At 35.4% G+C, this 13,209-nt stretch overlaps 1 protein-coding gene across 2 annotated transcripts in view; it reads left to right on the plus strand.

Moving 5' to 3' along the window:
• UTRN (utrophin) overlaps positions 1–13,209 on the plus strand; it is a 365,977-nt gene that overhangs the window by 290,378 nt on the left and 62,390 nt on the right. For both annotated transcript variants that reach the window (XM_039382610.1, XM_039382611.1), the window contains 3 exons: positions 662–722; positions 11,087–11,148; positions 12,164–12,238. In XM_039382610.1, coding sequence (XP_039238544.1) covers positions 662–722; positions 11,087–11,148; positions 12,164–12,238 — 198 coding nt within the window. The remainder of the gene's footprint in view (positions 1–661; positions 723–11,086; positions 11,149–12,163; positions 12,239–13,209) is intronic.

Consider the following 13,209-nt stretch of genomic DNA (forward strand, 5'->3'; position numbering starts at 1 on the left):
GTATGTGTACCTGTGGTTTTTTCAGTAAGCAGCTGCTTATAAGTTGTCCACCAGCAGTCCTGTTGGCCTGAACACTTTTTAACCTTTTATCTCTTGAGATCTTTAGGTAAGCATAGTTGTAGTGTCATGTTTGACTTCATGCCTTTTTCAACTCAGTGTGCAGAAGGCTTCTTGATGTTATGGATGATATCTAAGTAATCAATATTTATTTGAGTTGCAAATAGGAACCCTTATATAAGGGTTGTAACTAATAAAAATAAGATTGATATTTCTTCTTTTTTGTCCTGTTGCAGAGCGTTAATTATAGTAGTGGAATAATTTATTTTCAAAGCATAAACTGATAATAATTCCATAGAGGTAGGAAAACCAGTGTCTGTGTTTTCCCTGAATGGATAGCTTGCTTGCTTAGAATTTATTATCCTTCTTTGAAGTAGAATCACCACATTTGTTTTATTTCCAGTGTGACTTCAAATAGATGTCTGGAATCATCTTGATAGATTGCCATAGTTTTCTTTTGCTAATTTTCTAATTACTGAAAATAGTCTGGGAAATTTTGTTTCCATTTGTTATAACCATATTAATTATAAAATAAATAAAAGATAGTTAGATTTTTAAATTTGACACGTGCTTTCTCATAACTACCTTGTCTTTATTTCCTCAGCCTCAGTACAGTTTCCATGGCAGAGATCTGTTTCACATAACAAAGTGCCCTATTATATCAAGTAAGTTTGCCTTTTATTCTTTTTTCCTTAACCCTACCAGAGAGTCTTATCACCATAACCTGGCAGAAAAACATAGGGACTAAGTAGTAGCTAGAAATGTTACCAGGAGTTTCTCTACTTAGTGTTCTGCTGCATATACTATATAGTCATGTTTATTGCTTTACATGCTATATAATTTAGAAATATGTAAATAGAAATCAATGACAAACCCAAATTAAAACCTCACTCAAACAGGTAGGAAACAGCAGGGACATTTCAATATAATACGTTATCAGTATTCAAACTAGACTTGTTCTTATGTGTGTGGCTCATCCAGAGTGTAAACTGTAAAGGGAAAAAAAGCCGAATAAGTAATGTATTTAAAAATGCAAAGTTTATAACCTATAGCAAAACAGTAGTGACTAATATCTGTTGAGCCCATTCATCTTTTTGTGCCAAATTTATTTGGAAATATACATGTGTTGACTGTCCTTCTGTCCTTTTCTTTACTTTATGGAAGTTCTTATAGTGCTTGATTTTAAGGCAAATTATGCATTTTCATAAATATTTACAAAAATTGTACAAATACCTTGATTACCAAGGGGAATGGTCGAGATACTTATTTTGAAAATAATAAAGAATACTTAGTTATGGAGGTAAGGAGATTTTCATGTGTTTTACTCAGAGCAGTCCATAACTTGGCTTTTCTTAATCTGTCAGCATTTATTTATGTACTGTTTGCCAGTACTTTAAAGATCAAAGATTGCAGCTTTGAGAGGAGGATAGCGCTTTGCCAGAGAGGTAAATGAAATTTTAAGAAGGTGCAGTGTATAGTAAGGGAGACCCAAGCAGTTCATTTTAGGCTGAAGGAAATCTGTTAAAATGTTATCAGTTTGAGGAAAAGGGTAGGTTTTTTAAGGTAGAATGACTGTGAGTTGGACTTGAAGATAGTTCATTCTAAAGAACACAAGTGAGGTTTTTTTACTATTGCATATTGCTCATAAATCTGAGATCTGAGAACCACATTTTGTGCTTCAAACAATTTATGAGTACTTGAGAGCTTTGAAAAGCAGGTAACAGTCAATTTGTGTCAATCAAACCTGTTATCACTCTTGAGGTGTGACGGTTATTTTTAAACTGACATATGAAGATTAAATTCTTTAAAGGGTCTGAGTAGGTAACTAGAAAAAGCAAAAACCTACTGTGAAGATCCTTGAATTCTCTGTGAAAGCATTTGTGCTTCTCCTGAAAAGTTTTGCAGGAGGCAAGAAAAACTGTGACACACTGGAGAAGAGGTTCCTGGCTTTGTCCTGAGTGGAAGAGGAGAGGGCAAAAGGATGCAAAGGCTCACTCACTGCCAAGACTCAGGCAGAAGTGTATTAAAGTGATCACACCTACAGCAGTAATTCAAGGAAAATGCTGAAGTAGCAAGCTTCAGAAAGCAAGAGGAAAACTACCCTAAGCCTGTGATTTTTTTCTTGTGGGTATGTCCTTACTGGACGTTGAAAGATGGCAATTCACTTTCCTGCTCTATCAGAGCTGATAGCTGGAGTTGGGAGGGTTTATCAGGTGTGAGTTGGACCCAGAGGGTTTTGCGGAGCTCATTGGTACATTCAGAGTTGGGGAACAGAGATGGGAACAGATGGAACAGACTAATATTAAAGCTTCTCATCTGTGCTGAACAAGGCAAATATTTTAAACTTTAATATTTCATGTGTGTATCCTTTTTTCATATTTAATACATTCTTTTGAGTTTCCGAGCATCTCTTTTACCCCACCTCAGCCAAAGTTCAGTTTTTGAGAAATCTTTTTTTTATCATTGCTAGTTGAGAAGAAAGTAAGTCTTTCCAGTTGTGTGCCCTAGGTGCAGTCCTGCAAGCTCATCAGTTGGTGGCCAAGTATCCACTTGTGCTGTGGGCTTCCTCTGGTGTGTTGGCCTCCCTAGAGCTAGACTGGGGGATGAAGCCAGTTGGGGCTGAGAAAGAAACCCCAGCATCCCTCAGAAATTGTTTTAATGGTCTTGCACAGGAAGTTTGGTAAGGGAGCAGAAGTGTAGGACATGTTCTCTGAGAGGCGAGGTCTTAATAGTAGTAGAGACCACTGTTTAATTTGCAAGATGGCCTTAATGAAGTCAGCAGGACTAACTACTGCATCTCAAGGAAGACTTTTCCAGTAATCTTTCCCTACTTGCAACATGATATATGCTGCTGAAGCAATGATTCTTGTGTCTTGAAAGAGAATGATGGTATGTGTAACTGGTAGGATTTATTTATTTTAAAAAACTTGAGGATGAATACTGAATTTCAGTAGCTTCCCAGTCTGAAAAGCAGAGTGACCTTGGCAGTTTCCTACATTTTTTATTTCTTACTGATCTAAACATCATTGTTTTCAGAAGCAGCTAGATAAATCAGAGAGTTGTGGAAGATAAAGCAGAAAAGAACTGATTCCAAATTTCATTTGCTTTGTTATGATCAGATTGAAGAGTATTCTTGGCTTTAAATACTCTTTTCAATCTTTTTGTGTTCCTTAATTTCAAACACAGTTTAAAGAAGAGAGAAAAACAATACTGACAGAAAAAAACATGCTGACTGTGTGATTAGTGATTACATGAGTGAGACAATTTAAGAGAATAGGCAACAGGATTTAATGATGGATGTTTATATAGAAAGGAATGCTAGGAAAGAGGGAAAGATTGACTTAATTTTCTTTTTTTTTTTTAATTGTACTAACCCCTTGCAAAGACTCACCTTTGATGTAAAGCACAGCATGAGTAGAAGGAACAGTTATGATGAATCTTAATAACTATCATTTGAGAACAACTATATTTGTTGTATTTACAGCAAGACTTGTATATTTAGAGGGAAGGTTTAAGATACCAGTTGTTCATTTTATGGTATAAAGAAGAAAAAACAACAGAATGAAGATAATAAAAGTATGATCCAATGTGGCTGAAAAATAAGAAGTTTTAAAAATTTGGAAGTGAAATAAAGGCAAATTGAAATCAGGCCACTTCTAAATAAGAACACACAATTTTCTTAGACAACCATAATTCATATATTTTCTTCATTTTGATTGCATACTGTGAGTGTCATTAAATGAGAAATGTAAAATATTCGGAAAGTGACATAATTGCAGATGATGATGTAGTTGCACCTCTGTTAAGGTATTTGAAAAAAAAAACAAACAAACTGCACTCTGTAATTTTATTGCACACAGAGAATTAATTTTAGAAAAATTAGGGAATTGCACCTTAGAAGGCAGGAGGGAGTAATTTAGGTAGCAATGAATCTGTAAGGAGAATGTCAAAATGATGCAAGATGTCTGTATTTTCAGATAAGCAGCATTTTTTCTGTTTGTTTTCTAACACCAGAGGTAGCTTGCATTTACATGATTAGAGAGAAGTGTCTCTCTGAAAGAGGTCTTTGTGACAGCACACCATCGTGACTTGGGAGTCCAGTTTGTTCTCCCCACCCCATTTACTAACAGTTGGCATGTCTCCCCTTCCTCGGGTTGTATTTAATCAGGTAATGAAGCATGTGAAAGATCAAAAAGCCAGTTTACAACCTCCTCTGCCCTATGTGTTCAGACAGAGGCAGTCTGAGTTTGGGGCATTTTGGAAAGGAGCAACTATTCTACTTAGCTGGAAGAAGGATTTCTAATTCATTGGTCTCAGGTTTATCAACTTGCGTGTGTCCTGGGCTATGGTGAATATGGTGAACTGAACTTACACACATGATTTAGCCTCTCTCTTTTCTTTAATTGTCTTACTGTGTAAGTCAAAGTTGCGAAGTAGTGCTGCCTCTGTTGGTGTAATTTTATTTAATCCTTTTGCCTCCCGTTTGATTTTTTTTTTTCTCTTAATGACAGTTGATAAAATATTTTGTACCTGTAGTCTGTGTCTTCTGTCACAGTAAAATTCAGTGAAAACCTTAACTGTAAAATCTTGATGCTGCTGGGAAAAAAAGCTATAGTCTTTCATAATTTATAAAAGAGAATGGGACTAATGAGCATATGGAGGGGAATACAACACAGCAGGCACAGTACTTAACAATGCACTTTAGGTAATGAAAGTGTGAAGTTTGGGCAAAAGGTTTGGCAAACTTGCCATTGAATACATATCATAGATTGGTTTGTAAAGGTTTGAGATTTAATAAGGAGAATTTTCTGCTGTTGTTGATTTATAACTATTTCTATCATACAAATGAGACATCCTTGGCCTCCGTAATAGTAAATGAAAAAAAATAAAGCCTATATTACATAGTGTTTCAATAAAAATGTTCTAAAGATAAACAGAGTAATAAAGGAGACACCATGTATAATAATTAAACATCCTTGAGGAAAACATGATGAATGTGCAGAAAACATAATTACCCTGGTGTTTCTCACTCTTATTCTTTTAACTGTAATTTAAGTGTTCTTCAGCAGTGTACCTTTCAATGCTGTAAGTTATTAGATATTTGTACTGTGCAGAAGAAACAAAAGGGTGATACAGAAGAGGTCACAGTAAGTTTAATCTCATGCAGGACATTACATAGAGAGAGCAATTTCTTGATGTAGCCATTAAATTGATCCATATCAAACACCATAGTTGCCGTGCTTACTTTTCTGTAATCCTGCGAAGAGGCTGACATAACGAACATCTTAGAAATTCCATGTTATCACCTTCTATATCATGTTTAACTTTATGGGGTACAGGAATAAAATGTTTTCTGCTTCTCCATTTTTTAATGCTCTTTAGAAAGTCTTTCCTGATGTTTGGTTTATGCCTGTATGGGGAAGATGGGGACAATTAATGGAACAGAAAAGCCTTATTTTTTTTCCTTATTCTAGTTATATGCATAATCCCATTTTTTTAAGTATTAGGAAGTATTTCCCTTAGAAGGGAAAATAAAATCTGATTTACAGAAAGAGGTAATACAGGTTTGAGGTTTTGAGAGTTTCTTCAATTACCAGTTCCTGTGCTGGTCTTTGTTTTCAATTAAAGAAATGCAGTAGCACATTTTCTCTGGAGTGATTTCAAAATATCTGCATATAAATTGTTCTACCAACCTCTAAGATGCAATACCATGGGGATGCATTATACCAACCCTTTTTTCACCACAAAACAGTATTTTCTAATGGGCTTAAAAAGAAAAAAAGAAAATATACAGTATCTAGATAAAACACTGACATATTTATGAAGATGTTATGCCATTTGAATTTTGACAAGGGCAGCAAAGTCAGAGTTGAGTGCTGTCAAATCATTAGTGATTAGTAAAGATCCTGATTTAAGGTAGTGTTTTGTGCAAATGACTACAGGAACAGAAAGGAACTTAACATCATGCCAGAGTACTGTTTCTTGTGGTGTTTGCCAGCGATTATCAACACAGGCCTTGCCCATGTTAAGAAATGATAAAAAAAGACCTACAAACCTGTCTCTAGTTTTCTTTCTGGTAGAAAAAAGCTGAAAAAGAACAAATGGAATTTTTTTCACAACTCCATGGGCATCTTGAAACACCTGGAGATGTACAACCTAATCCTTTCATTTCAACAGGACTGTTCTTTTATTTCTAGAGAACATAAGTTAAGTGACATGCTCACAGTTCCCCAGCTTTTTATTTACAACCAGGAAGTGTTTTTAAAATAGAATACCTTTGCCAATTATAATTAGAAAGCTGCCACCAAACATGCTGAATAAGAAACGCATAGTAAGGGCAAATGTTTGTCATGTAAACTTTAGAGCACTCCATTAATATGTGAGGGGTTTGTAATTTGGAGTATTTTATGGTTATCATGTTTTTTATTTAGTAAAATTTACACAAATGCCTTTAGACTTTTTAAATTACACTGTCTTCTCAGGTAATATATTTATGGGTGCATGTTTTGCTGCATGGCTTACATTGGGGTCCATAAGTTTGTCAGAAGAGACCTAGAAGACACTTGCTCTGAATAACTCAGTCTTTTGATACTAACAAAAAAACAGTGCTTCTTAGTGAAACACTTTAAATTCTTCCCTGACTAAACTATGTGGATGGTAATGTGTAATATGTTCATACCAGTTGTGTTACTGCCCTGTAGGCCAGCTCACTTCTGTGATAGCAGAAATACCTTCTTATGCCATCCACTGTGCAGAATGAAATCTGGTGACCTGGGTTCCTGTAGACCTTGAAAACTTTCCTTTTTTTTTGGTGCCATCTACAAACAAGATGAATAATGAGCCCAATTGTTTTTCACTTTCAGTCAAAGGAAACATCACCTCACTATAAGTAGTTCTTGACGTTAGTAGTGTACTTGTAAGAGAAGGTGATTCTTGGCTCAAGCATCACTGTGGCCTGGGATAGAAGTGGCAGGGTAGTTGTAATAGAAAGGAAAGACTCACAACATTTGTCTGCTCTTGGTTAAATGCCTGTTTTGAATCTTTTCAGAAGTTCAGTGAGATGAGTTTTTTTATAGCTCTTATTTATAAATTTACAATTGCATCTTTTTAGCTTGGCTCTGTCCAGAGTAGTCTGGCTTTGGTATCTAAGTGAAACCTACCCATAGAATATATTCAGTGATGGTAGCAGCGCTGCCCGCAACAGTGAAGCTGCTGCCTCCTTTGACCTCCTTGGACAGACCGTTGAGCTGGTGATTCACTCACTCTGAACCCATTCCTCTTCTCTACTGGATCTATGTACAGAATTGCTCAGCTGTTACCAATGCTTTCTTGCTAGGTGTTTTTGGATTAAGCTGGCACAGTCATGTTCACCCTCTGTAGTCATTTAGCATCTGTTAGATGGTACTGACTTTAAGGTAATTGTGGACAAGTCAGGGGGGATTCTCTCTTGCCTTTTTTTCAGTTTCACCAGATGATGTTCACTGAGCCTCCTTTCTCACACAATCTGCATGGCATAGAAAGAAACTAAGTGATAAGTTTTAAAAACACATTAATCTGTACACAGTCTGGCACAAATGTATTTCTCTTGCAATTAAAATAGAAACGTAAAAATGTTTTATGTTTATTATTTAAATAGGAATAAATTTCATGTTCTGTAAAGGGAAAATTTAGCTGTTCAGGTATTTACTGCGTTAAACTGAGAAACAAGATGATAGTGCAGGATATAAAGGTTTTGGATATCTCCTTCACATTTTCTGCTTCACGTTAAGCAAAAAAAAAAATAGAAGAAAAAACAAAATGGGGTTTTTTTGCGTGGCATGTTGTCACTTTTTTTTAGTCTTTCAGATAAAGTTGTACTGACACTTTGTATTTAAAGCATACAATTGCAATAATGAAACTGTTGTTTGTTCTTAAATCTTGGAAACTTGATTTAAGGGGTAAAGTTTGATTAGTAAAATAAGTTCTAATTCATTGCATTTTGGTTTATAAATTACTTAGAAGATGTAATCTAAATTGCAATTAACTATACCCACATCCTAATTAAGCATTATGAATGTGTAATGGAGTATATTTCCAGAGGGATAATAAGAAAAGAGTGAGAATTTATCCAAGTATTTAACTATTTTTTTCTTCCTTTTTTTTTTAATAAAAAAAATTAAAAAAAAAGAACGAGGTCTCTGGACCTAGCAAAAAAAACTTTGCGCTTCTGCTACACTTCCCAGGTGAGATTCTGACAGCACCCCACTAGTTGGAAATAGATTTGTTCATGGAACTGTATTTTCAATACTATAAAATAGGGAACTCAGAATTAAAGGCTGCAATTCAATGAAGTCTTTATAATCATGACTAATTTTGGCATCGTAGTTTCTAAGGCAGTAAACAGGATTTGGTTCAGCCGCATTGCATGTTGTTTACATTCAGTGCTTGCACTAATATTTCAACATTTAAAATAGAAATGTATTTTTATGTATACATATATGTATAACTTCTGTCACAGTCCTACCACCTCCTTTACTTTTAACATAAAAGCTTGAAGGTGTTTTAGTTAAGACTCTTTTTTCCTCAGAAAATCCTAGGAAATCCTTTTCAGTTATTATGTTGATAGCAAAATTACCAGTGGTTTGGCATTTTGGGTTTTTTGTTTTGTTTTGGGGTTTGACTTTTGGAGGGGGGTTCTTAGGAAAGTTGGGTTGAAGCAATGTCCTTAAAACAGGCTTTATTAAGTTGATTGCATATTGGTTCCATTTCTGTGGGCAGTTGCAATGGGTTTTGTCAGCAGAAATCAATCCTAATTGGCAACATGATAATTATGACATCCCTCTTAACATGATAGTGCAGGCATTTGTCAACTTCAGGAGTACTTTTGAGGTTATTAAATAAGTTGGCCTGTTTGAACCATTATATTTTCTGTTCCTATTTACTGAAGCTGTATATGTTCTTCTTTCTAATATACTGTAGTCCTTTGACACCAGGGTTTTTGAGAATGCTGTAGTCAGTTACCTTTACCTTGGCAAAGCACCAAACCTAGATACATCCTTTTCTTGTTGCTGGCTTCATGATGTTTTATTGGTGTGCCTTTTCCAGGAAAATGATTGTCAAGCAACTTGTTTTTGAAATGACTTTTCTGGACAAGGATAAACATAGTGCTGTTTTAAAAGTGTCTATCTAGAAAGTGCAAACCCACTGATTTAGATACTGGCATGCATTAGCTTTGGAGTGCAGTATATCAGAGGCTTGAATGTGAAACATGAATGCAGTTCATGTGATGATGATATCACACTGAAATCAAATAAAAGTTTCTGTTCAGGAAAAATGTGTTCAGATGTAAATATGTTCTTTAATGTTCTGAATTGGGGACTGTTTGCTATAGCATTTCAAAGTCAATCAAGGTCTAGCAGAAGTTGTTTTGGTTGTTGTATAAATCTCTCTTGTTTAAATATAATCATGTGCAAGGCTTCTCCTTCCTTTCAATTATCTACTAGGGGATAATCACAAAGAAGGAAAAGAAGATTTATACCTACTGTATTAATAGGAAATACGTAATTTTGTCTATGAACTTCCATGAAGTACACCTCACAAAGTTGTGATGATGCCAGATAGACAAATGAGATCCATGACAGAGTGTGAAGCCTGATGACAGGGAGAAGCTGTCTCTGAAGACTTAGGCTAGACTGAAAGCTAGAAGGGTCACACTGGTGCATGGACTCTAAAATGAAGATCATATCCCCTATGCAGAGCCGTATTTCATGCACTTTCTACTAATGTATCTCAGAGGGTAATCTAAAGAAAGACCCTCAGCACTTCCTTTGTTAGGAGCCTGCCTCCCCTTTATGGTACCTTGTCCTGTCTGCAGCTTTTCAGAGCAAAAACCTTCTATCCCATTTTTTTGTACCACCTAGCATAAAACGATTCATTCTTGGTTGGTTTCTCAATTAAAAAATAAACACTGATGATAAATTATTGTGCACTCACTGAGGTACAGCCACTTATATATACCAAATGATAATACAGTTCACTACATTTAATGGTATTTAAAGTCATTATTTATAACAGAGTATCCCTCCATCTACATGGGAAAAAAAAGGTGTGCACATTAACAATTTTCAGATGGAAACAAAGGTGAAATACATGGCATTCTCTACTCATTACTGTTAAATTTGCTAACCTAGCATAATTTCATTTTCATTAACTTTTAAAGATAATTCTGTGATCTTTTTAACATGACTTCTCTGATTAATTATCTTGCAAATCTAATTCAAATCTAATACTTTGTGAGTAAAAATGTGCAATCATTCCAGCAGTTAATATTGATAAATACAAGTAAAATGTGACTCACAGAAGGGAACTGGAGATTTCCGTGGACATAATACATGTTTTGACCCCTACGGCTGCATACTTGAAACCTTGATAAATTGAAACAGCGTCACTAAACAGTAGGTAAAGGGATGCTGCCTGTTGTATCTCTGTTCTGTGAACAGTAGTGTAGAGTGCACCCCATAAATGAAGATACTTATTGATTGGTTGTGTGAACAGCAATTAGGCTTTCCATTTGACTCCCATGATTTTAAAGGTCCTCTCCAACCTAAATGGTTTGATAATACGTACAGATAAAGCTTAAAATTATTGTATGTGTTCTGATACATGTACTCAGATATACAATGAAGATTGAAATAAAATCTCAATACTTTTTATTTTTTAATTGTTTTTACAAGTATGTTTATTGTTTTTACAGCCTCAGGAAATTTTTGCATTTTACCTTATTAGCTTACCTCTTAGCTGCAGGATCAGAGTTCAACGGTTATAGTCTTAGTTAGAATCAAAAGTAAATATTCTTAAATATGGGTGGGCTATTGCCTGTCTAACTTTCTGATTAGAAAGTCGAGGAACTGAATGACACAGATTATGCGTTTTAATTAGTGCTGAGGGATTTCTTGCCGCTTATATGCAGAAAATCAGAATATCTTTGGGGTTTATTCTTTGTAAGTGTGATTGTGTTTCCTGAAACTCTGATTACTTTGTTCCTTTGTAGTCATGAGACACAGACAACTTGTTGGGATCATCCTAAAATGACTGATCTGTTCCAGTCCTTGGGTGAGTGCATTTCTTAAAATAAAATATTATGTGATTTTTATTCCATGAGTAAAAGCTGCTTTTGTATAATGACCATGTTTGAGTTGCCATGAATTGTGTGTAACAGCATTTCCCACTTTGCAGTGAGACACACTCTGCATGAAACCTACTGCCTTGGTCGTACCATACGTATTGTCTTTTGCTAATATTAATTCTGAACAATATACTCTGTATGCTTTAAGGCAGTACCTTGTTTCTTTTCTTTTAACTTCAGAAGGAATTGTCCAATGATATAGGCTGTCTCTGTGTTTAAGCCAGGATGCTGGACTGCGAGGAACTAATTTTTGTAATAAATTAGAGCAGCTATGCTTTTGGTAAAGGCTAAACTGTATTATGATACAATTAGTTTGATGTGCCCTGATAGCATCAGCATTTACTGTGAAATCTTCCATTCTAAGGAAAGGCTAAAAATACTGTTAAATGAGGAAAAAACGTTACTGTACCAGTTTCTAAAATAAATCTTACAGCTATCTGACTGTTCCTTTTGAAACACTGCTTACAAAGTAATGGCATAGAAATTATGGCTTAAAAAGCCATTTTTTTTCTGTTACTGTGACATTTGCTGCCCTCTGTTTCCTGTATGTTATCTGATGGAATTGTAAATTATTTGCAAAACATACTGTATTTGAGCAATTGTCCAGAAACTATGAACCAGTGCATAACATGTATGTAAAACTCTATTGTATGTGTATGTATTATATATGCCAAGTTAGTGTTTCTAGCGTGTTTCTAGGATTTCTGGGGTGCCAGTCTCTTAAGGTCCTGGACTGTCAGAGTCAGAAGGCTTTCCCTGCAGATGGATTGGACTGAGATCCCAACTTGTCAGTTTTTTTAATTTGCTCTGATATATCCTATTAATTCACTGCAGAGAAGACAAGGGATAACAGACTTCTTCCAAAATGTGAAGATTTATATGTAAAGGAAAATTATGGACTCTATATTTAGAGCCTCTCATATTTCTGTTCTGCTGTTTCAGCTGATTTGAACAACGTACGCTTCTCTGCCTACCGTACAGCCATCAAAATCCGGAGACTGCAGAAGGCACTGTGCTGTGAGTTTGGCCTTTGAGACAAATTGTTTCTCTATAGTACTTAGAGAAGGGAGGGTCATCTTCAGTCTAACAACATTAATGTTTAACAGTGGACCAGATTTCATCCTTGGCACACTGTCAACCAACAAAATAGCAAAAAGAATTGCCAATAGTAGGTGTCATTATTGCAAGTAAATGAAATAAAGTAATAAAGAAAGAGGTGCAGCGGGTAAGTTGAAATGGTATACCCACTAAGAATGCTTTGAGAAGTGATAGGGAAATAGATTTTGGACCTATTGAGTATTTCATACTGTTCCTGATATGAGCTGATACAAACCGACATGGAATGATGTGAGCTAAAGTCCTGACCTGTGACATAAACTCAGGTATTTTGTTATATTTTAGAGAGTTCTGTTCCATGTTGTGCAAACTTCAATTAAAAAGATGTTCAGGCTGCTCAACAATACAGTCGGTATTGCTGTATGTTTTAGTCACAAAAAGCTACCAGGACAGAATAAACTACTATTATTAATGGCAGTAATAGTATGTGTATATGTGCATGTGGGATACGGGTAATGATCTTAAATTTAAATGGGAAATAACAATGCATTTAATATGCTCATTGGATATTCTGCCCAAGCCTACTGGCATTTGTCCCTGTTCCCAAGCAATCTAATAATTCAGCCTCAGTCCACTCTAAAGTACACATATATTTTGTCAGTAGGAAAGGATAGGTGTCTACTGAGTAGGCTCAGTGACTTCATTTCCAAAGTTGACGTTTGTATCTCCAATTTTCTGTTCTATATTTGCTAGGTATTTTAAAAAGCATTTCATATTATATCACAACTATGTTTTAATTCACCAGCAGGTTGCATGACTACCATGTTCATTCAAAGTTTAGCAGCCTCAGAAGTGATAGGTCAGGAGATCTGCTGGTCTCTGGACTTGGAACTTCTCCAAGTCATACAGCATGTTCCACCAGAGGTTCTGTG

Source organism: Pipra filicauda, unplaced genomic scaffold (genome assembly GCF_003945595.2).
Source record: "Pipra filicauda isolate LSUMZ 115617 unplaced genomic scaffold, ASM394559v2 scaffold277_size1012519_pilon, whole genome shotgun sequence".
In the NCBI taxonomy this organism is placed as follows: domain Eukaryota; kingdom Metazoa; phylum Chordata; class Aves; order Passeriformes; family Pipridae; genus Pipra; species Pipra filicauda.